At 33.3% G+C, this 18968-nt stretch overlaps 1 protein-coding gene across 1 annotated transcript; it reads left to right on the top strand.

The window, feature by feature from the left end:
- Positions 1 to 524: 524 nt before the first annotated feature.
- On the top strand, positions 525 to 18436 carry LOC123226017 (CASP-like protein 1D1). Its single transcript, XM_044650454.1, has 3 exons — positions 525 to 815; positions 13957 to 14086; positions 18218 to 18436. The coding sequence occupies exons 1-3, from the start codon at positions 574 to 576 to the stop codon at positions 18434 to 18436; spliced, it is 591 nt and encodes a 196-aa protein (XP_044506389.1). The 5' UTR covers positions 525 to 573.
- The last annotated feature ends 532 nt before the right edge of the window (positions 18437 to 18968 follow it).

Raw genomic sequence — 18968 nt, 5'->3', positions numbered from 1 at the left:
AAAAGACTTATTCCCGCCGAAGGTTTAGTTTATTATCAAACTTACTTCCCTTAAGTTTCGAAAATTTAATTATTAACAAAATCTATAATTATTAAAGATATAATTGTTATTTAATCAACAATATTTAAAAAAATAAAATTATACTTCATTTCTCCACCTTAATCCCTATGTCTTTGGCCTGCAAAAGCTTATGCAGTATGAAATCTGCATCAACTTCTTTCTAGATAACATGAAATCTTTCCTTAAAGCAACATAATAGAAAAAGAGAAGAAAACACACTTTTAAAAATTAACATTCAAGTTATAAGTATAGAATTGATGATTGAAGCATATGTTTTGAAAAACAAGTAAGTCACCACAAAGTAAACCAATTATCTTTGCAGATGTCTAAATTTGACTATGCAGAATAGCATATAATAATACATATGTATCAAATGCTAAACATGTTTTTCTCTTCAGGTTGCGACCCGAATTGTTCTATATAAGCACACACTAATGACTTAATTTGTCATATTTGCCTCACTCACCACCTTTGCCCTTAGAAACAACAAACAATTTTAGTCAAGAAACAACCATGGAAAATTCAGCCGACAAACTGCCTACATCACAAGAATCTGAAACTCCGTCAATGGCAACATCTCGTGTAGATTGTTTTATCGGTGACGTGGCTATTAGGATCTCACTATATGCAGCAACACTTGTTGGAATTGTTTTCATGGTGACCAGCAAGCAGACAGAGCTTGTGGCCGTTCCAGGAGCTCCGGTGGGATTGAAGATTCCACTTACAGCAAAGTTTAGTCAGGAGCCGGCCTTCGCGTGAGTACCTTTCCTATGCTCGTTTAAAAAAAAAGAAAACCATATCCCTTTTTCCTATTAAATTCCTAGTTAAACGTAATATATTAAAGGGAAATTATAATAAATGGCCAAATTACACCTCCATTAATAAAAAATACCCAATTTTACTATTTTTAAATAAAAATGCCCAAATTCTCTATTTCTAAGTAAAAACACCCTAATTTTTTTTTAAAATACCAAAATTACCCTTCATCACATTTATATAAAGGCCAAACGACTATTTCTCACCCAAGGTTTGATGTTTTCTCAAATATCTCTCATTTAACTATGGAAACATCAAATACCCACCCATGAGCAGTTAAATTTAACAGAACCCTAATGCTTGAAAATTGTATCTCTTTTTGCCCCCCTAAACTTTAAAAACTAAAATTTTCCCCTAACCTAAGTTTTAAAAAATGGCAGTTTCACCCTAGGGTTTCGTTTTGAAATCTCTGGCTCCATTGCCGACGACCTCTCCCTCCCGAAGCATCCTCTCCTTCCGGCGATCTCTTTCCTCCCATTTGGAGGCCTGATCGACGTCGGAGACGCCTTGGGAGACGAAGCTCTTTGTCTTCCCAGATGAAGACGATAGCTTCGTCTTCGTCTAGGAAGATGAAGTTCGTCTTCCCGACGAAGTTTTTCGTCTCCCAAGGTTTCTCCGACGTCGATCGGGCATCCAAATGGGAGGAAAGAGATCGCCGGAAGAAGAGGATGTCTCGGGAGGGAGAGGTCATCGGCAATGGAGCTGGAGATATCGCCGGAGATTTCAAAACGAAACCCTAGGGTGAAACTACCATTTTTTAAAACTTAGGTTGGGAGAAAATTTTAGTTTTCAAAGTTTAGGGGGGCAAAAATAGATTATATTTTAGTTTATTTTTTAATATTATAGAGAAAATGACGATTTTTCTCTTACCACCATTAATTTTAACTGCTCATGGGTGGGTGTTTGGTGTTTCCATATTTAAAGAGGGGATATTTGAGAAAACATCAAACCTTGGGTGGGAAATAGTCGTTTGGCCTTATATAAACTCCCTCACTCTCACTCTCACTCTCACTCTCACTCTCATTATATACATTTCTTATATCACTTTTACTTTCATTTTTACTTAATATCAATTACTACGGGTTCGTTCAGAAAGAAAAAATTCGTATTTCTGAATTCGAATCGAAAAAAATCAATTCGTGAAAACTATATTAAAAATAATATGTTATGAATAAATATATCTATTGAAATACCCTAGAATGTCAATAATAAAAAAATTACTCGAAAATCTAAAAAACTAGATTTGAATTTTGAAAATTACACGTTCAAATAGCTTATGAACAAGAAAACCGAAAAATCGATCAAAAATTTCGTAATTACATTATAAAACGTGTCTAAAAAAGCATATCGTAATTACAAATATCAAATTTGAAAATTACATATAAAAAAAGTTTAGCCCGATCACAAACAAACTCAAAATCATAAAAATCGAAAATCCTAAATTTGATAAAACAAAAAAACTGCATAATACACATTGAAACAGTTTTATTTTGGCCTCCAAATTTGGTGCAACCGGAAAAATAGTTGTCTTTATAGAGCTCGAAACGAGCTTCGCGTTGATATATTACAGACCCCGTAACTCCTCCTAGATCAAAAGTTATGATCGTTCAAAGTCTGTCTTATATAGACCCTATAGTTTTAAAAAAGTTAATTTCCACCCAACCCAGAATTTTCACGGACTGCCCACGGTTCAATGTAAAATTTTTCACGGACCCCCGTGGATCTCCCCATGTTCCCCCTCCTCCTAAAATTTTGAACACGTTAAATTTCCCCTTATCCCACGGGCTCCCATGAGAGATTACGTAGCGCCGGCAGATCTAACCTATTTTCTGACCAAAAATCGTCATTCCAGCCTTTAATTTCAACACAAATCAAATCTACACATCCAATAACACAAAACCCCTCAAGAAATTCAAGCAAAACAACAAAGAATCAAAACATTTTATGCATTGTTCAAAATCGGAACCCGAAACATTCAAACCTCAAAATCTCCCTCAAATCTCAATAATCCTATCAATAAATTGATTCAAACAAGAAGTAGGATGATGTCCTATCCTTATTTGTCATTTTCGATTGTCGAAAAATATGAAAAATTAACGAAAAAGATGAAAACCCGTTGCCCCTGTGGGAAACCCGAATTTTGCTTTGATTTTGAACAATAAATCCATGGGAAATGTGGGGTTTATATATAAAGGCAGTTTGGTCATTTTCTAAATTAATGGCATTTTTGCTTAAACCTTAGAATTTTAGGCAATTTCGCTTAACACTCTTTAATTTTGGGCATTTAATGTAATTTCCCTATATTAAAAGTAATTTCTTTTCTCTCGTGTATTTGTTAAATGTATGTAAGGAGATTATTTGCGTAGTTTTCCACCTTCTTTTAATTAAATTGGATCTTCTATAGGAGAAAATCTAGAATAAAAACTGGAGGTGCTTTTAATCAGTAGTGATAATAAAAAGTGCATATGAAATATTTGGACATAAAATGCTTTACATTTGTGAGAAAATCAATTATTAAATCAACCACTTTAATTTCTCTGAAAAGAAGTATGATATTGTTATGACCTGAAGTCCCACATCACTCTCGTGCAGTCCACTGAGCGTGTATATAGGGAGGGGCCAGAAGCCCTTAACTTGAATGACGTGTTTTAAAGCCGTGCGGGCCTAAAGCCCAAAGCGGACAATATCGTTCAAGTTGTTTATAACACGTTATCAGCACGATTCGCGATTGGGGGGGGGGGGGGGGGTGTGTTGTGACCTGAAGTCCCACATCGCTCCCGTGCAATCCACTGAGCGTGTATATAGGCAGGGGCCAGAAGCCCTTAACTTGAATAACACGTTATCAGCACGATTCGCGATAGGATGGGTGTGTTGTGACCTGAAGTCCCACATCGCTCCCGTGCAGTCCACTGAGCGTGTATATAGGTAGGGCCCAGAAGCCCTTAACTTGAATGACGCGCTTTAAAGTCGTGCGGGCCCAAAGCCCAAAGCCCAAAGCGGACAATATCGTTCAGGCTGTTTATAACATCGCTTTGGGCTTCAGGCCCATATATATATATATTCTCACGATTTTACAAGCTTCAGGTTGTAAATCGGATATAAACAATTCAAATAAATAAAGATTCAATAACTAAATATGCGAATAAATAAATATTCAAATAAATGGAATACAATAAAAATAAATATTTAAATAATATCAGGACTTCTAGTCCAGATTCTTGATCTTTGTAAACTTCAGGTTACAAATGATATTTATCACTTTAGGTCTAAATTTATGATTTTGTAAACTTCGAGTTACGAATAATATTCAGGATTTCAGATCCATATTCATGATTTTGTAAACTTCAAGTTACAAATAAGATTCAGAACTTCAAGTTACAAATAAAATTCAGAACTTCAAGTTCAGATTTATGATATTTCAGACTTCAGATCTAGATTCAAGAGTTTCAGGACTTCAAGTCCAGATTTACAATTTTGCAATCTTCGGGTTGCAAATATGATACAATTATAAAGAAAAATTAAGCAGAAATATAACATAAATTACTGGGACATCACAACTGGGATATCCGTATTTATAATATATAAGCAGCATAACGACATAATGGAAAAATATAATATACCTGAGCTGATGGTGTTGATAATGTGTTATAAAATTAATTTAATCAATATGAATGATGAAAAAATTAAGGAAGAATTGATGGAAGGAAGTAAGAAAGTATTGAGAGAATGCTTTTATATGAACCGGATGCAGAGAAGAGAAGAGAAAGTTGTGTGTTGTGACTTGAAGTCCCACATCGCTTCCGTGCAGTCCACTGAGCATGTATATAGGCAGGGGCCAGAATCCCTTAACTTGAATAACACGTTATCAGCACGATTCGCGATGGGGGGGTGTGTTGTGACCTGAAATCTCACATCGCTCTCGTGCAGTCCACTGAGCGTGTATATAGGTAGGGGCCAGAAACCCTTAACTTGAATGACGCATTTTAAAGCCGTGCGGGCCTGAAGCCTAAAGCGGACAATATCGTTTAGGCTGTTTATAACAGATATTAGTTTAAGTAACAAAATGTTCTTTTCTGTTATATAAGGTAGATTTTTTCACCATGTGAAAAGAAATTTTAAAAGAACAGTGTGAATGCATTAAATGCATGGTGAGCTGCAAATTTGATTTCGAAAATAGCCATTTTTCTTGATTGGAGGGGCTACAATAATTTCTATAAATATCCCCCTCCTCTCTTTATTTGTAAGTGAGAAATAAATACATAAATTAATTCTCTTTTAAGCTTTCATCTTTTCTTCATCTTTCTTTCAATATTTTGTTCTAATTATATAAAATTTGTAACAAATTATCAGCACATTTAACAGTTTCTGAAAGATTGAATATGCATATAATAGATGTAGTTATTATTTATTTATATAAAAACTTGAATACTGAATTTTATATAAAACTCCCTGAATGATATAAATTGTCTAAAGTAAAAATAGTCAATTCAAAAAACATATACTCAATTAAATTATAAAGATCATTGTACAGATTAAAACAATTCGAACGAATATAGTATAATCGTCTCAGTGAATATTTAAAAAAAGAAAGTTATATGAATGATCTTATATGTCCATGTGTTTTTATAAAAATGTCAGAATTAGGATTTATCATTATAGCAGTTTATGTTAATGATATGAATTGAATTGAGATTCCTAAAGAGCTCTTAAAAACTGTTAAATATTTGAAAAACAAATTTGAAATGAAGGATTTGAGAAAAACAAAATATTGTCTTGGCTTGCAGATCGAACATAATTCAAATGAAACACTTATTCATCAATTAACATATATTAAAAAATTATTAAAACATTTTAATATAGATAAGACTTATCTTTTAAGCACTCTAATGGTTGTTTGGTCTCTAGATCCGAAAAAAGACCTGTTTCGTTTTAAAGAAGAAGATGAAAAGATACTCAGTCTTGAAGTACTGTATTTTAATGTCATTAGAGTCTTATTATATTTGACCAAATGCACTAGATCGGATATATTTTTCACAGTCAATTTATTAATCCGATTTAGCTCTCACTAAAACATAATCAAACATATATTTTGTTACCTATGTGAAACTAGAGATTTGAGATTATTCTATTCTATCAAATCCCCTAAAAATTATAGTTTAGTTGGATACGCAGATGTTGATTATCTTTCTGACCTTTATAAGCCCGTTTACAAACGGAATATGTTTTCACTTATAATGACATAACAATATCATAGCGCTCCACCAAATAGACCTTGGTTGCAATATTTTCAAATCATTCAAAAATTTTAGCTCTTCATGAAGCCAAGCAAGAATGCGTATGGTTACGGTCTGTCATCCATCATATCCGAAATATATGCAGTCTTCCTTCTACAACAAATACATTTCCATATTATATAAAAACAATGCAGCATGTATTGCTTAAATTAGAGGTGGATATAGACACGTCAATTGGGCCGGGTCGAATGGAGGCCCGGCCCGAAGCACGAAGAAAAGCCCGGGCACGATAAAGCCCGGCCCGGTACTGTAGCGTGCCGGGCCGGGCCCATGGGCTTATCGGGCCGGGCCTTGGGCCTTAATATTAAACCCATGGGCTGGCCCGGCCCGGCCCGGCACTGTTCACATATATATATAATTTTTTTTAATTTTTTCTTCTGCCAAATGGCAGAAGCAAATTCTGCCAAATGGCAGAAGCTGCTTCTGCCTGGTGGCAGAAGCTGCTTCTGCCTGGTGGCAGAAGCTGCTTCTGCCTGGTGGCAGAAGGTAATTCTGCCTGGTGGCAGAAGCTGCTTCTGCCAAATGGCAGAAGCTAATTCTGCCTGGCAGAAGCAAGCTTCTCCCAGGCAGAAGCCCAGGCAGAACGCTTCTGCCTGGCAGAACCGCTTCTGCCTTGGCAGAAGCCGTTGGCTAGCTTCTGCCTTGTGGCAGAAGCCGTTGGCTAGCTTCTGCCACAAGGCAGAGGCAGAAGCCGTTGGCAACGGCTACTGGCGCCAGTAGCCGTTGGCAACGGCTACTGGCGCCAGTAGCCGTTGCCAAACTTTGTTTTAATTTTTTTTTAATTAATTGATTTTTTCCTATAAAAACCTATTCAATTTTTCATTTTCATTTTCAATTACAATTACAAATTTCTCAAACTCTCAATCTCTCAAACTCCCAATCTCTCAAACTCTCAATCTCAACTATTTATTATATTTTTAATTTCATTTTATTTTAATTTTATCATTACAAAATATTACAAATGGATCCAATGTCAAATGAATTCAATCCATTTGAATATTATCATGCTGGCGTTGATGATATTATTGATGATGCACAAGGTGGGATAGGTAGAGCACCAACAGGTGAAAGTGGTACGGGTACAGGTTCGCATTGTTCGACAGAGAGAAAAAGAAAACAAACGTCAATGGTATGGGAACACTTTGATAGAATAGAGGAAACAATAGAGGGGAAATTAATTCGTCGAGCAGTATGCAAACATTGCGGTTCTTGTTTAACATGTGCAAGTACAAGTGGGACGGGACATCTTCGCCGACATGTTACTGATTACTGTAAAAAAATTCCACATGAACTTAGAGGACAAAAACAAATTGCATTCACCAGATCGCGATCTGTTGGTCCAGGTGCCACTTCAGCAGGAGGTCCGAGCGGTTCTGGACATATGGGAGAAATGTCAACTTTTACGTACGATCAAATGAAGGTTCGAGATTACATGGCCAGGTATGTCGTTGCTTCTGATCAACCTTTTAGTTATGCAGAAGATGAAATTTTAGAATGGATGATGCAAAATAGTATTCAACCAGCATTTAGAAGAATTCCTAGGTCAACTCTTAGGTCAGATATATTGAGAAATTATGAACTAATGAAAATAAAAATTATTGGAGAATTAAGTAATTTTAATGGTGTTATTTCAATAACTTCTGATTTATGGACTGCTACAAATCAACGTATAGGGTATCTTTGTGCAACTGCTCATTATATTAATTCTGATTGGCAATTATGCAAAAAAGTTATTGCATTTAGAAATTTAGAATATCCACATAATGGTCTTGCAATTTATCGTTCATTAGCAAATATTTTTGATGAATATAAAATTAATAATTCTATTTTTTCAATTACTTTAGATAATGCTAAAAATAATAATAAAGTTATTGAATATATGCATAATCATTTATCTCCTCCATTTAATGGAAAATTATTTCATGTTAGGTGTGCATGTCATATTATTAATTTAATCGCTCAAGATGGCTTGAGTTTGGCAAAAAAACATTTAGAAGTAATTAGACATGCCATTGCATATATTTCATCATCCCCATCACGGGTACAAGCATATCATCAATTATGTAAATCAATGGGGTTAAGAAGGAAAAAATTAAAAATAGATATTAGCACTAGGTGGAATTCAACATATCTCATGTTGAAAGCATGCGAAGGGTATGAAGTTCCTATAACACGATACTTCAATACCCAACCAATGGATTCGCAAGATCCTATTTTTTTGACAGATCAAGATTGGGAAATAGCTATGGCTTTAATGAACTTGTTAGAGCCATTGAAAACAGCCACAGATCATTGCTCAGGTGTGTATTATCCGACAACTTGTTCTATAATATATAATATGGTAGAAATAAGTGATATATTTAAAGAACATAGGTATCGTCACTCTCATAATGCTTTTCAAAATATATGTATGCAAATGGAACAAAAATTTAAAAAATATTGGAGTGAAATTCCTTTACTTTATTCTGCAGCTACTATTTTAGATCCTAGGGCAAAAACTAATGGATTACAAAATTTATTTGATGTTATTAATGAAAATTTGTCAATTAATAGCAATGTAAATTCTGTTGAATATGTTCAAGAATTTTTATTTGATATGTATAGTATTTATGAACAAAAATATGGAAAAACTGGACAAAGTTCTGCACCAGAGGTAAGCTCTGGTAGTTCAGGTAAAAAAAAGTCACGCATATGGTCTTTATTGCGCAAAGGTAAACAAACTGTTAGTCAAAGTACAAATTATAGTCAATTTTACAATTATATAAATATTGACCATTATCCTGAAATTATTCAAAGATATAATGCTGAAAAACTAGATGTTTTGGCATGGTGGAAAGACAAGGCAGAAACCTTTCCTGTGCTTGCAGCCATGGCTCGAGATCTACTAACACCTCCGGTGTCAACTGTAGCATCGGAATCCGCTTTTAGTGCAGGGGGATGTGTGCTGGATGATAGACGATCCAATTTACATCCAAATATGGTCGAAGCGATAATGTGCATGAAAGATTGGATCAAAGCTGATTTTAAATTACAGAATCGTGTGACAGAAGATGTCTTTGAAGAATTCAAAGATTTGGATGTAGAAGATGAATAGATAAATATTATATAGTAGATAAATTTTATTTATGTTTTGTAATTTATACAATATGTAAATTAATTTATTTGTATTTTATTAACAATTTATAATATTTTTTATCATGTAACCACGGTATTCCTCCGCCATAAGTGAGGGATTATAAATAAAATATTCGGGGTACTGTCCTCGATTTTAATAATTGAAAAATAATTTGTGTTTAAAAATTTTAATTAAAACTTTTTTTAAAAATATTTAATAAGGCCCGGCCCGGCCCGTTTACTGAGGCCCGGCCCGGCCCATTTACTGAGGCCCGGCCCGGCCCGTTTACTAAGGCCCGACCCGGCCCGTTTAAAGCCCGTTAGTATATGGGCCGGGCTTTGGGCCTTTATATTTCAAAGGGCCGGCCCGGCCCGAAGGCCCATTACTGTTTGGGCCTCGGGCCCGGCCCGGCCCATTAGCCCAACGGGCCTTGCTGAAGTCGGCCCGGCCCGGCCCGGCACGGCCCATTGACGTCTCTAGGTGGATACATTAAAGGAGATAGAATCAAACATATACCATTAAAATTCTTTTACACTCATGAGCTCCAGTAGAGCAAAAAATTGATGTCAAGTAAATACAATCTAGTAAGAATCTTGCATATTTGTTTATCAAGACATTACCTATATCAATATTTGAAAAGTTAATGTATAACATCGATATGTGACGGTTTAACAAGCAATCAAATTAATCTCACTACAAAAAGGGAGAGCATTCATCAGAGGGAGCATTTATCAAGGGGCATATTCTTGAAGATTATCACAAATTGGATAAAATATGCACTATACTCTTTTTCCCTTCACTAGGTTTTGTCCCATTAAGTTTTCCTAATAATGTTTTTAATGAGGAAGTTTTTAGCACGTCTAACCCTACTTTATAGATGTAACACCCCTCCCTAGAAGTACTACCCACCAAAGGAGAAATGTTACGAATTAATATCCGGAGCGTCTATATAATTTTTTTTCTTTTAAAATACTTTAAAATAAACGTATCACTAAAAGTGTTTAGAAAATATTCCAAGAAAACTGAAAATTTGGAAGCGAACAAAAGATGTATATACTTATATGAAAACTCATCTGAAAACGTCTGAAAACAGGAAGTAATCATATACAATTATACAATCATCTCAAAAAGGTCAAAAGTCGACCAAAACATGTCATTGTATGCATATAATATAAACCAGAGATAACATGTTCCAGTTGGATCTATCTTCGCTGACCTGACCCTGCCTCGCAACTACCTCGATCACTTGTACATGCAATCATGAAAGAAAAGAAAGTGAGTGATAAGAACACTCAGTAAAGGGAAAGAATTAAGTAAACTATTTCATTTCCTGTTCTAACTCACTCTCGAGACTCAACCTCACTCATAACCCCTATAAGAAATCGAGGGGATAATCTAGTTCATTCTTTACTATTTGGGTCATACTTTGTCCCATCAGGTGTCTATTTGATGCTTTCTGGAAGCTAACTATAGGGATTTGGCACTTTTCTAAGCTCGAGCTCTCTTTCTTTCTTTCACTACACCATTTTTTAATCTAAATTGAGCTCTACTACAAGCATGCTCTACTGCGAGCGAACCCTACTACGGATGTGTCATATTGCGGACGTGCCCTACTACGAGCGGTGTAGTGTAAAGTGTCCCCTCATAGTTTATAGCATTCATGCAGGCCTTATATCTTACTAATTTTGCTTCCATCTAAATTTATTCATAACTCACCAGACCATACTCTTGGGACGACCCCTGAATCTTGAGCCTCAAATTCCTTTTCTTGCTTTTCTTTCTTTTCTTTTTCTCTCCTTTCTTTCCTTTCCTTTCCTTTCCAAAACTGTGAAATATTGTTCACAACCCTGTTCATTGGACAATGCAGCCTTCTGTTTCATACAATTTCACAATCCAAACGGTGTCTAATTCATACAAGCTATATATCATTGGAAAGAGGATTCAAAGAAATTTCCAACAAGCTATAATAGAACTCATAATTCATTAGATAAGGCAGTCAAAACCTGAAATGAAATCAGTGGCAAAAACTGACTCCTCTGTTTATTTGGTAAAGCAGCCCTTGTGGTTCATACAATATTTAACAGTCCAAATGATCCCCAATTTATACAAGCTATAGATCAATGAAACGAGAATTCAAAGAGCTTTCCAAAACGCTATAATAGCACTCATAATTCATTAGCTAAGGCAATCAAAATGTCGGATGAAATTAGTGGCAAAAACTCTCCCCTGTTTATTTGGTAAAACAGTCCTTATGGTTCATATCATATTTATCAGTCCAAATGATCTCCAATTCATACAATCTATATATCATTGGAAAGAGGATTCAAATATCTTTCCAACAAGCTATAATAGAACTCATAATTCATTAGATAAGGCAGCCAAAACGTGGGACGAATGCAGTGGCAAAACTGTAAATAATGTCCAACTCTCTACCATCAACAAAATCACACACATAGACACCCCAAATGGCAAAACAACATTTCTCAACTTCAAAATCATCATTTATAACATATATCCAAGGAGCCAAAAGCCTAAAACATGCAAGATATTAAGGATGATACCCCTTACCTTGTTTCAAGTCAAATCTTTGCAAGTTGGTTTCATTCTCTTTGTTTTGCTTCCTTTATCACCAAAACCACTTTAAATCAATACCAAAACACACTAACATATTCACATAACATGCATATAAACATAGATAAAGGGAAAGGAAGGAGATCTTTGGTTACCAAAGCTTCCAAGTGCTTCCTTTTCTTTTCTTTCTTGTCTTCCAAACTCCTTCAAATCCTTCCTTTTTCTTCAAGAAAACAAAGAAAAAACATGAAGAATGGTGGCTGCTGGAATATGGACAGGAAATGATGAAAAAGTCTTTTGTTTTTCTCTTTTTCTCTTTATCTGCTTCTCTTTATCTCTTTTTTTTTTTTTTTTGTCTTTTTGTATTTATATATATATATATATATATATATATATATATATATATATATATATATATATATATATATATATATATATATAAACACACCCATACATATATATTTAAAATAGGAAATATCTCAAAACAGGGTCAAAAAATATAATTACCCCTAAAATATATCTGAAGGTATTACAATAGAGTATTAAATAATTATGTTCTTTGGCTTTAGTTTTTATTCTACTGGGTTTTTCTTTAACAAAGTTAATGTAATTATCTATAAGTGGTGAAAATCTAAAGGAGAGTGTTATATAAGATGGATTTTTCCACCTTGTGAAAAGAAAATTTAAAAGCATGGTGTGAATGCATTGAATGCATAGTGAGCTGCATTATTGCCTTAGGAGGAAATTTGATTTGAAAAATAGTCATTTTTCTTAACTGGAGGGGCGACAATAATTTCTATAAATGCCCCCCTCTCTTCATTTGTAAGTGAGAAATAGATATATAAATTGATTCTCTTTTAAGCTTTCATCTTTTCTTATTCTTTCAATATTTTGTTCCAATTATATAAAATCTGTAACACTTTCAACCCCTTTGACTACAATTATTTGCATGCTTTTTAAAGGCACAGTAACATTCACATGAGGCAAATACCTTTAAATATATAGAAAGAAGAAACTTTAGAAAAAGTAACAATTTTCTTTTTAAATAATGAAGTTTGTAAAGACTAAAAGTGATCAAAGTATGCTACCAACACCTCATTACAAGCCTATTCTCTCATTGATACAAGTCGAAGCATCACAAAATATATATATATATATATATATATATATTTGAAAAAGAATTAAAAAATGGCCAAAAGACTCATTCCCACCCAAGGTATAGTGAAATTTTAAACTCATATCCTCCAACTTTTAAAAACTCAAACACCCACCCATCACTCAAAATCTATTAAAATTTTTTATTAGAGTCAAGGGTAAAATTGTTATTTTATAAGTAATATTAAAAAATTATTATTTTATCTCATTTTCCTCCTCAGGTTTTAAAAACTAACAACTTCACCCTTGCTTAAACATTTTCAGTTTTGAAAAATGATTATTTTCCCGTCATACCTAGGTTTTTTTTTTCTTCTCTCTCCAACCACCACTTCATCACCAAAGACTTCTTATTCCCACCCTCAATATTGGAATCGTTTGGCCAATCACCTTGGAAGCCCATGCAACAAAGAGATGACAAAGAGACAGTCTCTTTGCCGATTTCTTCATCTTGGAAGAGACGAAGACGATTTGTCGATGGAGAGGGATGATTCGTCCTTGTCCCTCTTCGTTGAATGGCCTCCCATGATGATCGTCCAAACTATTCTGACAGTGAGGGTGGGAAAAGGAAGTGTTGGTGATGGAGTGATAGTCGGAGAGGGGAGAAAAGAAAAACTTAGGTGTGTGGGGGAAATAGTCACTTGTCAAAACTGAAAATGTTTAGGTTGGATGAAGTTATTAGTTTTCAAAACCTAAAAAGAAAATGAGATAAAAAATATATTACTGGTAAAATAACGGTTTTATCATTAACACTAAAATAAAATTTTAACAGATTTTGAATGATAGATAGGTATCTGAATTTTTGAAAGTTAAAATATATAAGTTTGAGATTTCACTATACTTTGGGTGGTAATAAGTCTTTTGGCCTAAAAAGAAAAGGTTAAATTTATTTGCATTTATCATAATACAAATATAAGTTATTAACTGATTTACTTTGTTTTTATGCAGATATCTTGTGATAGCGTTATCGATTACATGTTTATACAATATCATAAAAACAGTTACATTGTTCTCTATCATTTTCAATCCTACATTGATCTCAAAGAATTTCTTGCTCCATTTTGCATTGCTGGACGTGGTAAGCACACACACACACACAGATATATATATATATATATATATATTAAAAATTTTTATTGCCAATCACAATACTTTTTTTAAACTATCATATTAATTAACATTGTTAAGTTGAGTTTGGATGCAAATGATTTCTGGGGAGGTAGTTTCAGCGGTAGGAGCAACCGGTGTTGTGGGATATGTTGGATGGAAGGAAGACAGTCATGTTGGGTGGTCAAAAGAATGCCCTATTTATGAGGGAGAAAGACTATCTCCCACCCAACTTTTGATGCGTTCCTAAACTGCTATCCACGGCAGATGGAAATCCACTTTTCCCACTCATGACCCGTTAATATGGATGATATCTGTTTGCATAAGGGTAAAATGTCTATTTTACCCTTATTAGATGAAATGACAAAAATACCCCTCAATTTAATCTGTAAAATTCATCCCAAAATTGATGTGATGATTTTACCATTCACCCCTCTTAGGTTTTAGAAATTAATATTTCACCTTACCTAAAGTTTTTAAACTTTAAAAAATAATATTTTCACCCCCAAACCTAGGGTTTCCATATTTTTCAAAATACAGCCGCCCCCCATAACTTTCAAAACTAGCATTTCACCCCCATTCTTCAACTTCATCTCCCGACGTCGTCTCTGGGGTCGTCGCCGACCTCCTCCTTCTCTTGGTGCGAAAAAGAAACAGAGATCTTTTCGTCGTTCCACCCAAACGACGAAGGACGACGTTTCATTGTCCTTCGTCACTCGTCGCGTCATCCTTTATCTGTTCTTCCAGATCTAGACGACGCTTCGTCATCCAGATCTGGGCGACGAAGGGTCATCCTTCGTCGTCCTTTGTAGTCGGAGATAGGAGATTAGTCGAATACGTCGGCCGTTGGTGGTGGCCGGAGAAGGAAGCAAACCCCAGGGGTGAAATCTAAACTTTTCAAACTTTGAAGATATGTTAGTTATTAGTTTTTAAAACCTGGAGTGGGGAAACGGTAAAATTTTAAAGTTTTAAGGTTTTAAATAGTAAATGACGATTTTACCCCTGTCTCTAACTGAAAAATTGGACGACAGTTTGGTCATCGGTGGGAAAAGTGGATTTTCATCTGTCGTGAGTGGCAGTTTAAGATCGCATCAAAAGTTGGGGGTGAAATAGTCCTTCTCCCTTAATGACAATTTTTGTGGTTATACAGTAAAATCCATTGTTATGTCACCTCTTGCCTCCATTACTCTTTTCTTGCTCAGCATGCTATCCATTTTCTCTCTTTACAAGCAGGCTCATGATTTTAATTGAAGCTATTTCCCACCCAAGGTTTAATGAAATCCCACCCATAAAACTATAAAAACCTAAATACCCACCAATTTGTTAAAATTAACTATTATAGTTAGGGGTAAAATTTTATTTAACTAAAAATATTTAAAAAACTAAAAAACTATCACATTTTCCCCTTAGGTTTATAAATAAAACATTTACCCCACCCAAGGTTTGAAAAATTGTCATTTCCCCCTAGGTTTTGTCATTCCTTCTTTGGCAACATTATCCAGCCAACCTTCCATCTTTCGACGCTCCCTCTAGCCTCCATGACGAAGACGCGATCACGAAAAGGCCACAAAGGTGACAACTGGAAGTGGAGTTGTTGAAAATCTATCACACGATGGATCATCACACTTCGTGCAAATCCGTCTCATATATTACTAAGGTGCTAAACCAATGGTCATCTAAGTCTAGATAGCAAAACACAATCTTTTTAATATGTCCCTCTGTGTCATTGTTAACTTTGAGCTTATGCCCCCAGACTGTTAACTACACTAGAAATTAGTAGGCCTTGTGAAATCCATATTCACCTTCGCAATAATTTATTATAAATCTCTACAAACAAGAAAAAAACAAAACAAAATAAAAATCACATTTAAGTTAGTCAACAAAACCAATACCTATTAATAATGCAACGAACACAAATTAACCAAATAAAATAAAAAATTAGAAAAGAAAAATTGTTCTATGAACAATAACTTCTGTTAGATTAAACGGAAAATTAAACGGCAAAAATAACTTATATTACCTTTTCCATTGTAGTAATCGGATTCTATAATGTTTTCCATCATAATTGACGTTTGTTGTTACATGCACAATGCCGGTTAACTGATCTAACAATTAAGATATAACAATTAGCAGCGGTTTAATTCAAGTTAATCAAATATTACTTTGGTAATTTATCTTTTATTATTGATATTATTTTATTTATTTTATAAGTAATAAAAATTTTTGATAATCTTCTACTAACAATATTATTATGACAGATAATTTGATTACTAACTCCACTATAGGTATTAAAATATTATCAATATAATTTTAATTTTTTTAATTTTATTCTTATATATTAATTTTTTTGGAATAAAAATACACTTATTTTCAATTAATATAACAAATAAAATTAAAATTATTTTTGAATGATTATATCTAAGGATATTTAAATAAAATATTATTTTATTATATCCAACTAAACACAATAATTATTTATAACTACTAATTTTATCAAATATGATAATAATTTATACTTATTAATTTTTTAGGTTATCTATCTTTATGGTAATATTTTATTTTTGGTAATAAAATATTACTCATAGGAGACGTTTGGTTTGGGTAATGTTTTATTACCAAAATAGAAAGATTACCTTGAAGATAGATTACTTAAAAAATTACTGAGTATAAATAATTACTATTTTTGATAAAATTTGGTAGGTATAAATAATTATTGTGTTTAGTTAAAGGTAATAAAAGAATACTAGTAAATTATTTTACTTAAATGCCCTTGACTATAATTATTTTTAAATATTTTTTATATTATTTGTTATATTAATTAAAAATAAATTTATTTTTGTCTCAAAAAATTAATAAATAATATATAATTACAATAAAATCAAGATTACCTTGGTAATATTTAAATACCTAAGGTAAATGTGATAATCAGATTATCACTTATATTACATATCACGTTAGTATTAGTAATAAAAGATTACTGTAATCTTTTATTACTGACAAATCAAATAAGGGAATAAAAGATAGATTACCAAAGTAATCTTTAAATACTGGAACCAAACGGCCCCTTAAGGTATAACAAAAATAATAAATTTTATAATAAAATTATGTGTATATGTTTTTGAGTGCATAATTTGGTATATAGAAAATGTATAATAATGCGATTGACTAATTTTGAATTAAAGATAAATAACACCTAATCACATAATAACATATTATCTATATATCTAATTATATATCCAATTATATAATTAAAAATGTATATACTTCCTATTGTTCTAAATTTTACTATAATTCTCTGTCAGCCACTGTAATTTGTAATAGATTACATTTCTTTTTATAAGAAACTTGACCAAATATTAAAAAAGCTATTACTGTCAGTCTCCAAAGAATTGACCGGATACTTGAACTAGAAATAAACAAAACAAACTAGCAAGAATTTAGTCAAAATTTCAATGCTCTACTAGAAGCCCCATTTGTTCTTCAACTTCTTCTAGATTACACATTTTTCTAGAAAAAGAAAAGAAAAGAAAACACATATTTAAAATTAACATTCAAGTTATAAAAAAATATTTTAAAAAACAAATAAGTCACCACAAAGTAGACGATTGTCACCTTTTGTGCAATGTCTAAGAATCCTTCATCATGTTTTTTATATACCCTAACACATACTACACACATTTTGCATTTGCAGGTTGCTTAGAAAACTACATACGATATGAAAACCAACTATCTCGTGCAGATGTCTAAATTTAACTATGCAGAACATAGCCATGTTCTCGAAGATTTTCAAGCCTATGTTCTCAAAAAATATCTTACTCCATTTTGCATTGTTGGACGTGGTAAGCATATCTTAATATATTATTGTCCATGGCAATTTTTTTTTTTTTCAAACTTTGTAAAGAGAATCAAAACATATGCATTAGTGATCACATCAATCAAAACTCGAATAAGTAAACAAACTTTTGATTTTAGAGCATCACACTTGCTTAAAATGCCAAAGTTATATTATGTTTTCTTTGTTGATGACAGCAAAAAATAATGGAAAACAATTAAAATTTAACTAACAAATTAATTAATATTGTTAAGTTGGGTTTGGATGCAGTTGATTTATGGGGTAGTAGTTTCAGCAACAGGAGCAGCCGGTGCCGTGGGATATGTTGGATGGAAGGGGAACGGTCATGTTGGGTGGTCAAAAGTATGTCCTATTTATGACAAGTTTTGTGGTCATACAGCAAAATCCATTGCTATGTCACTTCTGGCCTCCGTTATTCTGTTTTTGCTCAGCATGTTATCCATATTCTCTTCACAAACGGGGTCGTGATCAATTAATTTAAGCTAATTAACATATTAATTACCTTGTGTCTTTGCTCATATCATCTTCTGAGCAATACTAGTTTAATATCAATTATCTAGTTTCTTTTGATTCTACTGATTTTGTTTCTTCCAAAATGTGTTAGTGTAATTGTACCTTTTTTTTTTCACATGTATAATTATTAAATATGTTTCCAAGGAGATGCCTTTGGTGTTTTTTTCCAAATTATATCATGGATCTCCTTCTCTTATATTAGACTTCCTGCTTTAACTCAATTGAGGAATGCCACCTATTTACTAACTTTACCCAATTTGGCCTAATTTACAAGAGATCCGAATCTCCTTAAAAACAGTTGTCAGGCATGTCACAACTGGACCTTTACAAACAAATTTTCTCCTACCTACAAGCAGATATGGGCTAATTAAGTTGTAAACATACCACCTGTAGCCATCTCCTTTAGCTTTCTAACCTTACTTAAATTTTCAACAGCCTCATATTTTCTCGGCATGGCAAGTGAGAAAATTAAGCAAATATAAGAATT

This window comes from Mangifera indica, chromosome 1 (genome assembly GCF_011075055.1).
Source record: "Mangifera indica cultivar Alphonso chromosome 1, CATAS_Mindica_2.1, whole genome shotgun sequence".
NCBI classification, from domain to species: domain Eukaryota; kingdom Viridiplantae; phylum Streptophyta; class Magnoliopsida; order Sapindales; family Anacardiaceae; genus Mangifera; species Mangifera indica.
The sequence above is the reverse complement of the archived record's forward strand: the minus strand, read 5'-3'. Positions and strand labels throughout refer to the sequence as shown.

What these genes read in the sequence shown, in the direction of transcription:
- LOC123226017 (XM_044650454.1), top strand. Translation starts at nt 574, where the DNA reads ATGGAAAATTCAGCCGACAAACTGCCTACATCACAAGAATCTGAAACT. An exon ending in AGTCAGGAGCCGGCCTTCGC is followed by an intron (nt 816 to 13,956) that starts GTGAGTACCTTT and finishes GTTTTTATGCAG; the next exon opens with ATATCTTGTGATAGCGTTAT. An exon ending in ATTTTGCATTGCTGGACGTG is followed by an intron (nt 14,087 to 18,217) that starts GTAAGCACACAC and finishes GTTTGGATGCAG; the next exon opens with TTGATTTATGGGGTAGTAGT.